The sequence below is a fragment of the Buteo buteo genome, chromosome 16 (genome assembly GCF_964188355.1).
Source record: "Buteo buteo chromosome 16, bButBut1.hap1.1, whole genome shotgun sequence".
NCBI classification, from domain to species: domain Eukaryota; kingdom Metazoa; phylum Chordata; class Aves; order Accipitriformes; family Accipitridae; genus Buteo; species Buteo buteo.
This window is the reverse complement of record NC_134186.1, coordinates 30,813,194-30,831,513: the sequence shown is the minus strand read 5'-3', so window position 1 is coordinate 30,831,513 and position 18,320 is coordinate 30,813,194. Positions and strand designations below refer to the sequence as shown.

Sequence of the window (18,320 nt, the reverse complement as noted above, 5' to 3'; positions counted from 1 at the left end):
TTGGGATATCGTGTGGTGAGATGAGACACAGTATCCAGCAACACTGGGATGTGGATGTAGTAAAAGAAATCTCAAGGGAGGCTTACTTGCATCTTTCTTCTTTTCAGCTTTATTTTTTGAACCAAACTCAGAGAAGAGGGGGGAAGCCTCTTCCATTCCCACAACTCTCCCTTAAGTGGGATGGCAGAGGTCAAAGACTGAATCGGCCCAGCTGAAACTTCAGTTCCCCTGCTCTGTTGAACAGCAGTGCCCTTGCACACCTCTATGATTTGTTGTTTCTTGGGAAGCAATGCAGGGAGGGAGGGGGTTTGAACCACTGTGGTGCGGGGAGGTGAGATGGGAAGGTGCAGATCCATGGGTAACAAACCTTCCTTAACTTTCACAGCTCATGAAATAACTAATTTTGCTAAGTACTGTGCTTCTCAGGGTCAAAATTTGCCATCTCTTACTAGACAAAACTAAATGGCTTTGCACTGGCACCACTGAAAACGCGTTATTTTGTTTCCCAAGTTTGGTGGCTGTGTTGGGCTCCAGGATATAGGTAGGTTTTCAGTGTTTTCCCTTGAAGTAGACAACTGCTGTGCTATAGGTTGAGTGTTGTGTATGGAAGACTGCTGCGCACCTTAGTTAATTAGAGCTTTTCATAGTTCTGGCTCTTGCTGCAGTAGCGTTTACTCCTCATTGCTCTGCGTTTTGATGCAGTTTTGCTGCCGAGTGAAGAAATATAGGGTGTAGAAGTGTTTATGTAGAAGGAAGGCTTTCCAGCCATCAGTGCAATGAACTTTCGTGTCACATCAATCCACTCTTGTTGACTTGCCAGCATCCTTCAAGCTAATACCTAAATTTCTACTGTGTATGTCTCTTCCCTGTAAAAGGTATAGAGTATTCCTTGTTTTTCCCCAGTAAGTTGCGAAGCTTTAATGTGCCTATATATTTTCCTTCTGAAGATATCAATGGAATGTGAATGTGTATTTTAAAAGGTTTGATTTCATGCAAATGTCTCCTCTGTGTAGGTATGCTATTCTTTGCGGGCAGTTATCAGAACATGAGAGTATTCAGAAGCGCATTCAAACTGGATATGTTTTTAAGGTGAGTAGAATAGACATGCTGGTTTTTGTGTAAGTATTTCTACTTATTTTTATAGTAGTAAGTTAGGAAAATTGGCTCCAGCTCTTATTAGGGAAGGGATAGGTCTTAAAGAGATGCTATGAGTGGGTGGTTTGGGCTGAGGATGGTGATTCCAGCGACATGTCATGAGGGTGACTGGTATGGCTCTACACTTTTGTACACTATAATCTCAGAAAAAAGAAGAAGAAAAGTCTTGCAAATAAAATTTATGTATATGATGAGACTAAGAACTTGAAACGTGAAACTACCATGTGGTAATAGGATACAGCACCAACTCTTCTTCAGTAACTGCCTGTGAGCATGCTTGCACCCTCCCTAAAAGCAAAGCAGTTGTTTTTCAAAAAGGACTTAGTCTGCCTCAGACTCCTTTATTTGCCTTTCATCCACAGTGGGGATGTTACACGGTAAGAGGATGCACCTGGAACAGTTACTACAGAACAGGCCACATATAATTATTACCTCGTCAGCTATTGACATCACCAATAAGTTGGTTATGTCAAAGCTCTGAAAAGGTGGTAGAATAAACTGAAGGGCAGCTTCATTTTTTTGTGTGTAGTGATTCTTGTCTCTGAGGCTGATAAAATGCTGTTTTTCTGTGTTCACTGAAACCATTTTAAGAAAGTTTGACATCTCTTTGTAGCTGTAATTTTATTGATCACTTTCACTTAAATTGTGGACTTCTTCCTTTCCTCTTTCCATATTTGTTCATCTGCTTTTGTGGATATTGTATTTGCTTATAACAAAAATGTGATGTGTGTTGGTCGTGATTTTCCATAGGAACACATTGATAAAGCAATTGAACTGAAACCAGAGGATCCGCAGTCTTACTATCTTTTGGGCAGGTGGTGTTACCAGGTAAAATAGTTTATTGCTACTTATTGCTGTTTTCTTCCTCCTCGGATTTTAATTCCCTGTTTGATTGAAAGATAGGTGGATTCAAACCGCCAGCCATAAGGACTGAGGACACTCTTTAGTTGCTGCTCAGATACTGTATCAGAAAGGACAGGTATGGAAATGGCCTAGTTGCCTGAAGTAGTTTAAAAGTTGCACTTGCAGGGGATCTAGAAACTCTTCATTTCAATTCTGAAACAGTGCCAGGAAAAACACTTCGCTGATCAGTACTGTAAATGCATTGCATTCAGAAACCTCTCGTGATGTAAAAGCTCATGTTCTTGTACATGTAGCACCTCAATGCTTTTATAAAAGCACTATTGCAACTATTGCTTGCCAGGACACAGTGTCATTCAGAATCTCTCAGCTTTCCATCTAAGTTGTTTTCTTAACTGTAATTGAGAAGTCTTAGGCAGTCCATCTCCCTCTTGTCTTCTTCCTGTGAAACCTGAAATGTGTACCTTCATACTGGTGTTACCACTTGAAGCACTAGATTTGAAATGGTACAGGTTTTTAATAAGAGTTTATGTAAGTTCATAGCAAGAGAGGGACTACAGAAACACGGAGGTGGTGATCAGGACAAGTGCTGGCTGAGCCCATTTTCAGCGTGTTGCTCTGTGCTAACAATCAAAGGCCAGGAGAAGATAGAGAAAGGTTAGTGGTATTGAAGACACACTGAAGTTTTTAAAATCATTAAGAGTGCGGTTTTGTATTGGCAATGTCATTTGCTCTTGCTATTGTAATACTTTTGTCCCCAGATCAACAAAAGGCTTTAAAAGTACTTGGTGAACCTCTGTGCAATAGAGTAAAAGCTGTTGGGGTCTTTGCTGTTTCATTTATTTATTGCCACTATTCTGCTCTTCATTTTTCCCCTGGTTTTTGCCTCTTTCCCAGAAGGAAGCTGTTTGCTAAAAGTGTTGTTTCTGAACTGCTCTGAGTTGGAGATCTGGAGGGTTTGGGGCTCCAGACTTAGTTTTTTAGTCACTGCAGGCAGCATGGGAGGTGAAATGGCAAAGAATGGATTAGGAAAAGCACTAGCTGCAAACTAGCTTGCTGTTCCCCATGCTCTACTCAGTAAAAACAAACTACCTTCGATTCTTTAAGCACATATGGATGCGATCAAGGGCATTTCAGGGCTGGCAAGAGCTTCTGCACACAGTATATCTGTATAATCTTTTGCATGTGTTTCCTCTGCCCTTCCTACACAAAGTATTGGAGGTATTAGGAGCAGTGTGCCGGCTGCTTTATATTTCTTGACAGGGAAAAGCTTGGAGTCAAATACCATACATCAGATTTAGTGCCTATAAAAAGAAATAAGAGTTTGCAGTAACTATCTACTTTTCAGTTTATAGAATTTGAAAGTGCTTTGCTGCTGTCAAAATTGAAGTCACATTGCAGAGATTGTAGCTGAGATAATTGACACTGGTAATTACAGAGAAACAGCGAGCTAAACTAGTGGGAGCTCCTAGCTCTTTATTCTGTTGTGGACTTTCTACCCAGCCTTACTGCTCTTAATGCTGCTGAAGCTATGAAACAAAAACAGATGTATGTAGAAATATGTTAGTGCTTCTGCTATTCTGCATTATCAGAATTAAATGGTATTAAACAAAGAAGATATCAGAAGTTACGGTCCTATGCATCCTTTCGCCCATTGAAATTTCAGGGTGTTTCTTATGAGAGAGGTGCTGGGAGAATAAGATTTCATGAAATAATTATAATAGCTACCTGTTTCTCAAAATGTGACTATCTGTTGGTGGGAAGGCTTTAGCCTGCCTCTTTCAAGGGATCTTTGTATGGTGAGGATGTGTTCCTGTACAAGATTTAAGCCAGGAGGGCTCCATATGTGCATTTGCTCTGATGCATAGGTGGGAACTGCCAGGAACTGGTATGGTTGCAATACAACGGTTTTGGGATTTCAGACCACACACACTGTAATATTCAGTTGTAGAGACAAATCTTACTTTGAGCATTATGCATGTGGCAGCTGATGTATGGAACTGCAAAAGCTGACCCAGGACAAGGAAAACCAAATCACGTTTAATTCTGTGGCCAGACGTGGATACTCCTCCAGAATCTGCTGACACTACCAAGATCTTTGGCTTTCTCCCAGGTGCACAAGCCAGCTACAAGAAACTGGATAATTCCTTGTCTGTATACTTTTACATATGCTGTGTCTCTAGTGGGTTTGACAGTTTCATCTTACTGTCTCTGCAGGTTTCCCACCTGGGATGGCTAGAAAAAAAGACTGCTTCTGCTTTGTTTGAAGCCCCTCCTACAGCCACTGTACAGGACGCACTGCAAAACTTCTTACGGGTAATGAAATCTGATAAGCAAGGGAATCGCTAACCTGACAAATACAATCACAACTGTGGAATTGGAGTACTTGTGTTCTGCTTAAACTCATCACTCCCCAAGCACTCCATGATACAGCTTCATTGGCTAGAACCTGTGGAAGAAAAAGCTGGTGAAAGCAAAAATTTTGGAGCCTCTGTTACAGAACAGCCTGTCAGAAGAACGTGATTTTGAAGACTAGACCCAAAGTGTTCAGAATTGGTTTTAAGGGTTTTGGTTTTCCTTTTAAAAGCTGCATAGTGGAGTGATTCATTACTTGGTACTAAATACGTATGGTCTGTACTCTTTCAGGGTCTCTGAGATCTGTTTGAGTGCATCCCTGGGAATGCTTGTGTAGATACATTCTGTCATTTTAATTTCTCTCAGAGTATTTTATTAGGTCAAACTTCTCCTTTTCAGACTTTTGAAGGCAACTACTTTAAGGTTTCAGGGGCACATTGCTTAGGTATTTCTAGAAAGAAATTCTTACAAGTACTTCCTATGTTGTAAGAATCGTACCCTCTGAGTGCCTTTTTTTTTTTTTGTCCTCCCATTGTTGATTTAAGACATGGCTTGAGTTGCATGTTTGAGCATATAGCTCTTGTTGCAAGGGTCTGCACAAGATGAATGAGTTAAACAGACTGTCTTTGGCTGTGCCTGTGAGAACTACTCTTAAGTACATCTGATGAAGTGTTACAGAAACAAATTGCCCTACCACTTTATAACTCATAGATTGGGCCACCAGTTCTGCAAAGTGCCAGGGAATAGCATGCATACTTCAATTTCTTATAATTTTGCCAAAATGTAGTTGGTCGAGAGGGAAATTTGTGATAGGTACCTGCCCTATGCAATGCACTTTTCAACCAAAGTGGTTAAATCATTTCAGCCATAAGTTTGAGGCAAAGTGTTTTGTTTCTTTTCATTAGAGAGAAAAATAGCTTATTGCTTTTATTGATAAGTTAGAGCGGTGCTGTGGTTTGAAACAGGAACTTGCATTTTTCTGAGGTTTAACTTTGGTCAAATACAGAGAGAATTTTAAAAGGACACAAAAACGTTCCTCTGGAAGCTATTTATCCCCTGAACAAGTGCACTTCCCATGTGCTCAGCAGAGTCTATTTCAGCTTTCAGCCACAGTTGGCGTGCTTCAGGGGAATGGAAATCTTCCGGCAAATTGCAGCTCTGGGTTAGTCACAAGCTGAACTAGGTCCAAGGCCAGACAACAGAATTAAGAGGAGGAACATTGTCTGTGTTGTGCTCTCAGTGCTTCTTCTGAGGTCTGGGCTCAGGCATCTTGGTGGAGCACATTGGGGAGTTTGAATGCAACTGGGATACGGGTCGATCCAAGGGTTTGTCATAGGAACATACTGGAACAAAGTTGGTTGGAGAGTGATGACTATAACTGAGATGAATGGAAGAAGGCAGAGGGATGTGAGTAACTAGGAAACTGGGAATTAGTAGCCGGGAAGGAGAAGATGAAAAATTGGGGGAATATTCCTGAGGTTTGGCACCAGCATATTCAGGAGAAGCCCCAGTGGATGAGATTGAATGGGCAAGGAGGTTAAAAATAGTGCACGCACATGTTCAGGAGGAGGTCGTCAAACTGGTTCCGAGTTTCCCTTTGCTTCTGAGTGCTCAACTTCACCTCGCCGTTCTTCCATTTCTTCCATGACACTGACGTTAAGTGAGAGTATGAATGTTGTTCATTGAGTCACAGGCACTTTATGAGAACCTGAGGACTTTCCTAACCCAGCCAGGCAAGCCTATGAGAAATTCTGACACTGATCTATGTATTTACAAAAGTAGGGCTTAGTCATCTTTTTTTTTTTTTTCTTTTCTTTTTAAGAGATGCAGTAAGCCTGATGTAAGCATTAGCTGTGTCCTTTGCATATCCTAATATCTGCTTTTCTCAGCCTGTCCCACCCTCCCCTCTCTTCTTTGTAGGTTGAGGAACTGAGCCCAGGATTTTCCAAAGCAGGAAGAGTATACATTGCCAAGGTAACTAGTCACTTGTTGCTTTCTTTCGTTCAGTCATATGCTTCTAGGATAAGAAATATTTGTATTAAAAAATTGTCTTTGTCTGTAAAGTGCTAAGCACGTGTAAATTACTCCATGCAGAAGCAAGATTTTATAAGATGATCACATTTCTAAAAAAGGCCAAATTATCTAGCACAGAGGCATTAAAATTCAGGGAGGATTTTGCCTTTGAGTCATCCAGTGGAGCATCCTTCTTGTTTTTTAACAGATCAAATTCTATATATAGAAGCGGTACTTGTAAACCACAGGCTGGAGGTTTAATCCCACCACCACCATGGATTTCTGTGGTGTGTACAGAAGGAGAATCATGGAGAAAAGTAAAGGATAAAGTATGTCTCTATTTTACCAGTACAGATGGGAGTCTTGAGTGATGATTAAATACACCATGAGTGCATGGAGCTGGAGCTCCAAAGATCTTTGTTTGCATTGAGGGAATAATTGGTTTTGAACTCTTAAGTGTTAAAATTGCTGCTTCATTCCTACAACCTCCAGTTGGAGCCTAGAAATATTTAAAGCCCAAATAGCTTTAGAAATATTAGCCAGAGTGGGTGTAGCAAAGAGTAGCTATAGTCATTCTCTGTGAAATTCCTGAATTCCCAGTGTCCCAAAGACTGTGAATTTTATCAGGGTAGCGTGCAAGTCGTAGGATCTGCTTGGTCTGGAGTACATTATTACTGGAACCTAGGTGCAGAATTTATTTCACAATAAGCATCTTGTTGGAGGAAAACGAAGGTGATAGTAGAGGAGGAGTAGCCTTCACACCAGCTGGACTTTGTCTTTGATACATTGCAACTCACTCTGTGTATTTAGTCATGAGCCTATTAGGTTAAATCAGTTATGTGTTTGTAAATCAGCTAGCCTTTTGTTTCTGGCTGCTTATGTACCATGATGAATGTGCTCTTAATTGCTTCTTTCTCTGCTTGTAAATATAGCCAGCATTCATGGAAATTCAAAATCACCCTTAAATGTCTTGTATAGAGTGAAGAATGGAAGACTTGGAACTTATTTCCAGTGAAGTTGCAGCAGCAAATCCTTGCAAGTCTTAACCTGAACAGATTTTCAGAGTTGATATAAAAATTTGGGTTTCATTGTGTGTAATCTGATAGTTTTTTATTGGGCTAATAGTTCACCCCACGTCTGGCAGATGTGACTGAGCTTCAGAAATACTCTGCAAACACAAATTACCATAGAGGTTAATAGGACTAGTTGCATCTGTTTGATTTTGTTTGGGTTTTTTTTTCCCCTAATCCCAGGCTCTGTCACTTTGGATCACACACTTAATCACAAAATTTAAAAAGTGCAATTATTATCTAATTATTTTGAAGGAGATAGGACTCTGATGGGTCAAATTTCAAAGAAAAAAAGAATTGTGTTTTATAGTCATCTTCTGACATTTTTGACTGATATGCAGGGACACAGGGTTTTTAAAGGCTTCAAGGATGTCCATGACTCCATCTGTTTTGGATTCACCAGATGCAGAAATTTGACAGTGCTCACAGCAGAACAGATAGTTCTCTTTCAGAACTATCCGATGACACAGGAAAACCACCAAAATACACACATGCACATACTGTGCAGTGACATTTCAGAGTCTGAAGTAATAGCCCTGCAGGAGTTTTAACTGTCGTCCTTATCCTAACTGAATGTTGGCTTTTTATGGCAATTACAACAATGATTAACTGCATTGCTGATGGGTTTTTTTTTAGCAGCCACTTCCTTTTACCATGCTTATTTCATAGTCCTCAAATGCCTCTGTGACTCTCTAGGCACTGAAAACCTTCCTATTACACAGAGGGATGACTGTTTCTCTGCTATTGGAGAAGAGTTCACGATGTAGAATATTTCACACCTATTGTGAAACCTGAGACACCTGTAAATATTGGATATTACAGTGCTTGCAGTTGAACCTAATTTTTAACAGCCTAGGGAATGTAAACTTCATAAGATGATGTGCTCTAGGTATAGAGGTTTTATGATGAAAGCGGTGTGAGGAATAGTGGCTAAATGGAAATAAAAATAGTTTCGAAAATGGTGAAAACCACAGGGACACCTTAAAATTTCCAACTGAAAAACCAATCTCCTTGCCCAAAACAAACAAAAAAACCCAACACAAAAACGAAAAAAAAGGAAATCTAGTATTCCATGATCTGATGGTGATTATAATGCTTTTTGAATGAAGGATACTGCAGGAAGTGTCAGAAGCCTGAAACTACGCAGTGCAAATGGTTAAGAGGTAGAAATAGCTCTTTTTATCAGTTGCCAGGGTTCACAATTGCTCATTTACATTTGCTGCCTATTTTATCCTGTTTAACTCTTCTCATATTGTCATTTTTTCTTCACAGTGTTACAGGGACCTGGGGAACAACTCTGCAGCTGTTCTCTGGATGAATCTTGCTTCAGAGCTGCCAGCTAATACAAAAGAGGTAGCAGTCTCAGTAAGCACACATTGATGATGAGCAGAGATAAAATGGCTACAGAGATAAAATTGTTTTCTAAAAGATGTTCCAGCTTGTAAGCCCAGGTTTTAAAGTCTTTTGTTCCTTAGTGTGAACTCTTTTCTCCTCTTGGGACCTGTTATCCAAATGCCTAAAGCAATTCAGCAAAATAATGAAAAATATTAAAAAGTCGAGAGTATGTCTGATACAGGCTTAGAAGTCCAGCACACCACCATGCAAATACTGTGTTACTTGCAGGGTTAGGTTACAGACACGTTTGAATGCACAGCACGTATTCAGCACTGCCGCTCATAAACTGGAATTTCTGCAGAACCGCTGAGCAACTGCAGTATCCTTCCCAGTAGACCATTTCTGGGGAAGGTTTATTCATCTGGGCACTATCATGCGTGGCCAGCACAATTCAGATGGGGCCACCTGAGCTGAGCGGTTGTCCTAGGGCTGGAGCACTGTATTACCTCTTCTAATTACCTGTGTAGCTTTGGAGGAGCAGCCAACATTTGACTCTTGTGCCGAGTTAGCTCCTAAGCTCCCCCAGGCTGGAGCTGATTGTGCTGAGCCATTCAGAAGTTTGTGTGCGCTGCCCGGCTTTTTTTTTTTTCTTTTTTTTTTTTCCTCCATATCTAGGATATTTCAGCTCTTTTATTACTTTTACAGGGTTTTGGAGAGCAGACTGTACTGCATTTTAGAAACTACCATCTGGCAGTGTTCCCCAGTTGGGAGCTCTTTTGCACTTTCCTTTCCTTTGCACTTTTACTGTTAAGCAGAAACTGTATAGATGGCGCCCTCAAATTACTGCCAGTTAGAAACTGAATAAAAACACATCAGCTTTTAATATTAATCTGATGTTATTTGCATCATCATGAAAAATGCAAGTGAAGCAATGTAAGCAAGGTCCTCTAGCTCTACAGTTTCAGCCTTAGTCTGATGGAATAAACATTCTGGGTGGAAGGCAGAATCATAGAAATACGCAGCATTTTCATGCCACTCTGTTTTTAAGGCCATCGTTAGTTTTTTAAGTTGCTGTAGCAAAAGTATTCTGCTGAGATTCAGACCACAAGTATGCAAGAGATCTGGGCAAACCATCTGGCAAGGAGCTGGCTTGCCTGTGCTACCACCTGCAGGGCACTGTCCAGTATTGCATAAATCACTTGGCCACCGGCTGCTGCCAAATCTGGGGAAACCAGGGCATGGAGCAGGATTTATTCCCTTCTTGCAGAAGGAAATATCGTAACTGTGCCTGATGAGGAGCTTCCTCACTGTATGCTGGTTGGAAATCTCTCTAGACAGAGTTAGAATGGTATGTCTGATAAATAGAAGATGATTTTTTCTGAAAGAACAAGAAATATATGTGTTGGAGGCATAGGAGTTTAATCAGAGAAGCATTGAGATTTTCAGGAAAGATGAGGAGAGCACTACAGGCAGAAGAGTCATGAACAGTTAATTCTCTCTCCTGCTCTGAAATTAAAAGTGGGAGTTGAGGAAGGAAGCCAATGCTTAAGTGGCTTTGTTAAGTCTTTGCAAATATTAGTTCTCATCATCAATCAAATAACTTCCATCATGTTGAGAAGGAAAAACAAAGGCATTTATCCAGACGACGAAAGTCAATGAGGGAGCAGAGTTTTGAATTCTGCTGGTTTGGTTGTCAGTTCTCATCTCTCAAAAGGCAACGTAAGAGAAACTCTCTTTGGTACTTGGAAAACTTAAATAGACTTCAAAGACAATAGCGTCAAGAGGGAGGTACAGGGGAGGAAAAGAAAAGCATTAGGAGGAAAAATGTAAGGGTGTACACTTAAAACCTGGTATGGGGTTGGAGAAGAAAAGGGAAATTCTCTTTTTTAATTGTTTCAATTAGGCTGTATATTTATCTGTTCTCTTACTGCATTTCCAGGACGCAGAAAGCGAGAGAGAACTTGAAGAGATGCGGTCAGTCTGGGAAGAATAAATATGTAAAGGCTTATTCCACTTGATACTGCACAGACAGTAAAATTCCAGTTAAAGGGATTTCATGATCCTGACCACTTTGATTGCACTTCATGGATAAGCCACAAGAGTTTACAGGAAAAACCACGCAGCAGTCTCATCAGCATGTCCAGGAAAAATGCTTGGTGGGATTTAACCGGATAAAATTTTGTATTATTTTCCTTCTTACAGCACTGCATCTGTTTGATTTTAAAATTCCTAAAAAACGTAAAATTCCTAAAAACAGGGGGTGGGGGTGTATAGGTAGAATTTGTGATATAAAAATATTTGTGATTATGTATATATCATAGATATATGTGAGATACATACTTTGTGATATAAAAATATGGACACAAATATATACATATTTATATGTACACATACCTATTTTATGTCACAGACTCTACCTATCTAACAACCTGAACTTCAGGCCTGCTTGCTGGTGAGCTCTCAACTGATTCCTGAGGAAGTCTTCAGCCAAAATTTTTTTCCAATTAACTGTTTACTCTTTTCCTTATTAATAAGTATTAATTGAATCAGTTGAAATAATAACTGATTGCATGCCTTTCATAGATGTTTAGGTGAGGTAAAATTCCAAGCCACTGTGCTCGGCGGTCAGTGTGCCGCTGATTTTTACCAGCGTGACGCACTGGAGGCAGCGGGATGTTCTCCCTGCCCTCAGCCTGGTGATTCAAATGGGCACTGACACTGTGACCTAAGAAAAGGTAATTACAAAAAAAAGATGACAACAATGACTTAAAATGAGCGAGTTGTCAGCCCTTTCTTCCTTGCTGTGAAAAAATGGATGGTGGTGGCCAAAACATACTCTTGTTGGTCCTTCCCAACTATGCCTAAACTACCTTTACTGGTTTTCCACTGGGGGGAAACCAGCACCGCTCACTATGGTGGGTTATTACCAGGGGACCAACAGATTTCCTTCACAATAAAAACTTTATTTTTAAGAGGTGCACTGCTTTTGTCAGAGAAGCGAGTAATAAGATTTTAAGACTTCCTCCTTCACTCACATGAGATTGAAAACTTCTTACGTCCTTCTAAACTACGCTGCTATGGTTTAGATGTAATAACTTAGTCTGAAAAGTAGTTATTTATCAGTGAAACACTGGTTACAGTAACAGGAATATTCTGTGGCAAAGGAGATGTTTCCCTGTGATGTTCTTCTACCAGTTCTTCTTGACTCATGAGGTAACACTGAGAAGGTGAAGCTGACAACTGACATTTCCTCTGACAGCTGCTGGGTACCAAACAGGAAAAGTAAACTGTGCTGTACATGGACACAAATGGTGAAGCAAAAGCTACATTCAAAAATTTCCCCAAATATTTAGCAAGGCTTTCTTGATATCCCTTCAAATTTCAACTGGCAGCTAACCGGATGCTTATTTTTTAATGTTTGTTATGTCTTGCCACGTTGTATAGTGTTTATGAAGTGTAAAGTAAAAAAGTGCAAGAGTAAAACATTTCTTAATCACCTTTTTAGTCCCTTGCACATGTGTGTTAAACTGGTGGGGTTTTTACTTTGTGAAAATAACACTGAAGGGGAAATGCGTAGCAAACTCGAGCTTAAAAATGTCCCATTTTATAAATTTGGCACTTTTTAGCCCCCCGCCCCCCCCCCAATTAAACTCTCTAAAATTTTGGTGCTGAACTCATCTCATGAGATCCAACCAAGTTTATTTGCTTAAAACGCTAACAATTGATACTTATAAATGAAGAACTGCGTCCTGACAGGGTACAGTTGATCCCTGTGTTTTTGCGCAGAGCTCCCCTTGCAATGAGAGGGCACTTGATCTGTAATTGTGGGACATTTTTATACTTAATGTATGCTTTTCTTGCAGTTCTTCAGTGGAATGATGAAGCTGCCTTTTTTACTTCGTGTGAATCTGTCTTGTTTTGAGTATTTCCCAGTGGATGACCATTTTCTTCTTCTAAACATCCAGTCTTTAAATAATTGCACAAGTTTTTCAGCTGTTTTCTTTTTGGTTGCTTAAGCCAAGCTGGGAAATCCTCAACAGTGATATCCGAGAGGTGATGATCAGCAACTTGATTCCTTCATGGAGGATTTGCAGGGTTTTTTTTCTGGAGAGAAATGGTAATAGCTCTCAAAACAGTCGTATAGTTAGCTGTACTTGCATTGCCTTTCCTTGCCAGCAAATCCCAGAGTGATATTAATCAGTAATGTTTGCTGTTCTGTGTGTTGCTCAAACGTTGCTGCCTTCCAAAAGTAAATGGTTTCAGCGTATGTAATAGGAAGAGTGCGAAAAGGAAATATTTACACTACGAAGAGTCCGTAGCTTTGCTTACTTGCAGACTTCTTCAAGCCTTCACCTGTTGTTTAACTTGTCAAAACATAAACTGTTCAGAGGAGCCTTTGGATTATGTATTTTCTGGAGATAACTTTCACTCTGTTTCCACAGATTTAAATTCCCCTTGGATTTTTGAGGGGGTGTCTGTTTCAAAACAACAAGGGGTTGTAGGCTTGAGGGAAAAAAAAATGCCAATTTGCTGTTCCTTTCATCTGCTGCTTGGGATTCTGCGCTGTGTTAGGTCTGAGTGTTTCATCCCATTTATGTTTGTTAGGGGGATGCATGAGGAAAGCATTTTGTTAATTTGTTAATTGCCAAGCGGCTGTATTGGTTGGCAGCACCTCTCTGGACAAGCAGCCGCTGTTAAAAGTCCTCGTGAAAGTGTGTTGTAAAAACACAGGTTTGGGTTACAGACCAAACCGCCTGTTTGGAAACTGATACCAAAAATCTTGTTTTTCTTACCAATAGAAACTGAAGTTATTTTCTTCTGGGGGGGGAGAAGGCATTTGGTGCAGTCATGTGGGCCATACTGGGCTGTGACCAGAACCTCTGCTGTCTTTGAGTAAAAATAACCTGCTTTCCTGGAGGAAAAGGTGGTAATTAAATTATGGTAATTCTTCTCACTTGGCATTCATTCTCAGATGATTTCACATGGATGCAACCTTTCAGCTCTCATTTATTCTGTTTCAGGCCTTTGGTGAATGCTTTAAGCTTTCTGTGCATTTGATTGCCTGCTTCACTTTTTATGTTTTGGTTTGTTTTGGTTTTTTTTAAATCAGTTTTGGCTTAAAAGAGCAGGGTCTGGCGTTTCACTCCCCCATATCCTTTGTGTGTGTGGTCTTGTCCCTTTCTTGGGAGATCTGAAGTCGAGAGGTCTGTTATTCTGGTTTTCATACAGGAAGGATTTCCTCCGGCGGCACAGCTCCTGCCGGGAGAGCTGGGGCGGAGGTTTGTGTCTAGCGTGTTATTTTTTCTCGTCTGCTGTATCTGCTGGAACCTAATTAATGCGTCTCTAAGACGACGATGAAAGGCAATGACAGAACTCGCAGATCCTTTCAAGTACAGATAAAAGCTGTATTTTGTCGTTTTCAGTCTGATCTCCAGGAAGTTATGACATAATGATCAAAAGAACCTTTTTCGTTTTGGTTTTCCCTTTTCCTGGCTTGTTGTGAATAAGAAGAATGTGACTAATTAACATAATTTAATTCTAATAGCATAGCTTGCAGGTTGATGTGGAGATAAGGCAAGGCTGTGTAACTAAAACACTTCCCAATCAACAATGCTTGGGGTTTATTTTTTTCTTTAGCCTCCTGTTAGACTCTTGCTATGCCACACGCTGGGGAGGGGAAGCTGTTCCTCCTGTTTGCGAGGGGAGGATGTGCTTCAGTAGCTTTCAGGCAACATGGAAATCGAGACCTTTTAAAATTTGCACATGCTTTGCAGACTAATCCCAGAGTACAATGTGAATTTCTTGAAGATGCCTGCACTGTATACATTCCAGGACCAGAAGAAATTAATTTGCCTAGTACGATTTTGGTAGAGAGGCACTCTATCCTGCTCCCATCCAGATAAGTTTTCCTGGACTTATCCCAGGGTGAGAGAGAATAATTTCCTGGAGCTCCTTTTGTCTTAATTTTAAAACATACCTACCTGTGGTTAAATTATGATACTAAAGAATAACTGAAGCTATTTAGCTAATTTATCCTCACTGTGCTGTTCTGTTTGAAATAAAGTATTTATAAATAAGGAGAAGAGGATCCTGCTTAAAGTTACCTGTGTTACTCTCTTGCTTTTTATGCCAATACATACATAGGTGAAGAAACCCGACAGCCGGGTGGAGGTCGTCTGCATAACATCGTTGTACTGGTACGCATGGTGGCTGTGCCAAATGCAGCAGGAAATTATGGGAAAGTAATGTACAACGTTATTGTTCATAGATCACTGTTTGTATACATAATGATGTGGGTTACACCTGTAGCAGATTTTGTATGTCAATACAAGGACTACTGCTTACATTTTTAAAATGCACCAAAGTAATCCAGCCACACTTTGTGGCACATGATGTACTCCAAGTGAAGTTGTTTTTAAATAAAGGCTGATAATCGGTTGTGACCTGGTGTGAGCATTCTGCGTTCAACCTTCACAATCCTGAAGACCATCTTTATCTTCCCCGGGACAAAAACCATAAACAAGGGGCTTGCAGGCTGTGTTTAGTGCTGGGTTTGGGTGGGTTAGACCACCTGATTTTTAGCTATTTTACTTCGAATTACTTTGCAGAGAGCATGAGAGATAACACCGACTGTGCTCCTCAAAATCCGCTTAGTTCGGGAGTTCTAATGCAGTAGTCGTACAAAGGAATAAGGAAAGTGGGAAACAAGGTTTAGGTTCCCCATCCTCAGACAAGGGACATGGGAGTCGCCTGCAACCGCGAGCGTGGAAGAAGTCTTCTCTCAGAAGGTGGCCTGAGCACGACCAAGCATCACTTAGACAGCTTTGTCTTTCCCTGGTGCAGAATTAGGGCTGTCTTCGGTGTGCAACGTCTCTGTGATCGCGCTCCTTTATTTCCTCCTCAAGGTGAGATTGTAGCATCCTCTAGTGCACTGGGTCACCTTACAGAGAGTTTTGGTTTGCCGAAGAAAAGGAGCCGGAGCCATTATGAGGGGCATCCTGCCAAGGTCTGCTGCTTTGGAGAGAAGAGGACTCCAGAAGCAGAAAAGGGGCTTGTGCAGGATGGGACCTGTGGCACAGGCAGGTCTTTGGCTTAGCCAGAGGTGTGACGCACTGAGGACACCGCGTCAGGGATGGACGTGTAGGTACCTTGTCGTTTAGTGTAAATCTCTTGACTCTTTGATCATTGGAAGTTTCCGAATGACTTTTAAAAGGGATGTTTTGCAATACTTGAGTGATAACTCAGTGATTGAGGGAGTGGTGGCTTAGAGCGCAGTTGGGAAAGTGCTTTTGAGCAACTTGGACATCTGGGAGAGGAGGTCAGCATTGATCCTCTGGCTTGGGACAGGGTAGCCTGGTCAGAAAGAGGGCTTTGAAAGCAGACAAATTCCGTTATGTAGTTGGTTTCCAATAAAAAGAGCATACCAGAGCTGTGACCACCTCTCTCATGTGCTGGGAAACTTCTGACTCGGAACAGGAATGTCAACATCCCTTTCTCCTAGGAATGGGACAGTCATTCTGACTCCCACCCTGGCTTATTTCTGCTAAACCCAGATTTTTTTGGTTCAATGACACTTGTAATTCCTTGGAAATTCCCTGGCAAAATCTGACCTGCACAGACTGCTTGGTTTGAGAGACAACCTGAAGCGGGAGGGTTGCAAGCAATGGCCTTGCTGTCTTGTTTTTAAAGCAATTCTTGCTGCTAGATGACTACCCGCCAGGTGATGTGAAGGAGCAGTCGCTGTTTTATTCGGAGTTATTTAGCATAAGTGCACTGCAAAGTCTCCTGAATATGGTAAATAAACTGTTGGGTTTTTTTCAGCAGAAAACACTGATAGAATTAAAATTTACATAAGTTGACTAGGCTAATATTTGAGTATTGTATGCAAAGCAAATAGTAAAATTGGAGAAAAAGCAGACCTTAGGGAAATGTTTTCACTGTGAAGGGAAATCGAGGTCAAAAGGCAGTGGGGGAAGAGAGTGGGGAATAAGATTGAACAATTAACTGCTTGCTATAGACCTGCTGTGCTTCTGGTTTTGCACCTACAGGCAGCCACGGCAGTATCGGGCATGAAAGCACGATCTCGGTAACTTCAGTAGCAAGAGATTTAGTTCTTTTAATAAAATGTATTTAATTTTTGCTTTCTCCAAAGTAGAAATCTGAGTAGGGCTCAAGACCCTGAAGGCAGACGAGATAATACAGGATTGTCTTCTGTCTCTGTAGAGTCCCATATATATAACAAAAGTCAGCTTCTTACGGACTGGCCTGATGTCAGCTTGACTGCGGCATAGAAGTTAAAGACCTTTTGGATCAGGTTTTAATAATTAAGATGTTTATGAAAAGCAGAAGAGGCTCTGAGATTTGTCTAGACTCCCTGTGCTGGGTTGCTTACATACCTGCAGTGAATTGTTTTGAAGGCAAGATTAATAATGGGCTGATTGCTTTTCTTCTTAGTAAAAGGCTTAGTTCTGCAGCCAGGTCTCTTGTGTGTCTTTTGCTTAATAATAGAGAGCACGTTGCAGCATTTCGGTGGCTCAGAAGCTGGGGTGGGAGCAGTGCAGTACCTGCCTGCGTGCAAAGACGGCTGTTGTTGCGGACGAGGAGCGGGAACGAGTTTGGATGCAGGGGACTGTAAACACACAGTGCGTTTCCCAGCATCCCGCTTCCATGTTAAAAAAAAATAATCATATTTCTTGGCAGCAGCTCTCCTTAAACATGAGAAATGAGGTGGTCAAAGTATTGCAAAATCATTCAAGTAAGTGCTGGAAGCGGGTTCCTCCCCCGCCGGGTAAGAAGAGCTGCGGTCGTACGCTTTGCACGCCGCTGCCATGACCTGCGCGGCAGCATTTTGGTGCCGCAGCAAACACGTACACCTAAATCTTCACAATATCTGGGCTGGAAGAGCCCCAACTTTAAATGCCTTATGGGCCGGTAGGAACCGGAGGTAGGGAGGGAAGCACGGCTGGGGAAGCGGAGTGGGATGCTCCCGGGGCCGTTGAACCGTGCTGCGCGCCGGGCAGGCGGCACCACGAGCAATGCCGGATGGAGCGAGTCACGGTGGGGCTCCTCGTCCAGCCCAGTGCCTTTGCCTCCTCCTTGGCCTTCATTAATGTAAAGAGTAGAGGGATGTAAAGTTTTAATGACAGAGGATGGCCTGCACGCCGTGTTCCTGTGTCAGCTGCTGGCAGGTAGAGAATAATATAAAGCCAAGGAAAAACCAAGGGATATTTATCAGTATCCGACAGTATTCCTGGTGAGCAGCAGCGACCTCACCTGTTTTTTTGGTGGGTGGGGGCCAAGGAGGGGGAGCAAAACACACTCAACGTGCAGGTGGGTTTACACAGAGCCTTAGGGATCTGAATCTCACCTTGTTTCAACTCAAACGGCTGCTGCTGCCTTCACTTCGTGCTGGTTCCCGTGGGGTTATGGTGGGCCTGTTGCTTCTGTTGACCATGAGTGTCGTGGCCATACCAGTACCACCGGTAGCACTGCAGTGTGAGATGGCCTTGAACGTGTCCCTGTGCTCTGAGA

The 18,320-nt window shown here is 41.6% G+C and overlaps 1 protein-coding gene across 4 annotated transcripts in view; it reads left to right on the top strand.

Moving 5' to 3' along the window:
- RMDN3 (regulator of microtubule dynamics 3) overlaps positions 1–15,227 on the top strand; it is a 42,914-nt gene extending 27,687 nt beyond the window's left edge. For 2 of the 4 annotated variants that reach the window (XM_075048533.1, XM_075048531.1), the window contains exons 7-12: positions 1,014–1,089; positions 1,906–1,983; positions 4,234–4,332; positions 6,292–6,345; positions 8,727–8,819; positions 10,729–15,227. In XM_075048533.1, coding sequence (XP_074904634.1) covers positions 1,014–1,089; positions 1,906–1,983; positions 4,234–4,332; positions 6,292–6,345; positions 8,727–8,819; positions 10,729–10,782 — 454 coding nt within the window. In that variant the 3' untranslated portion in view covers positions 10,783–15,227. The remainder of the gene's footprint in view (positions 1–1,013; positions 1,090–1,905; positions 1,984–4,233; positions 4,333–6,291; positions 6,346–8,726; positions 8,820–10,728) is intronic. The other 2 variants (XM_075048532.1, XM_075048534.1) reach the window with 2 other exon arrangements.
- Positions 15,228–18,320: the final 3,093 nt, after the last annotated feature.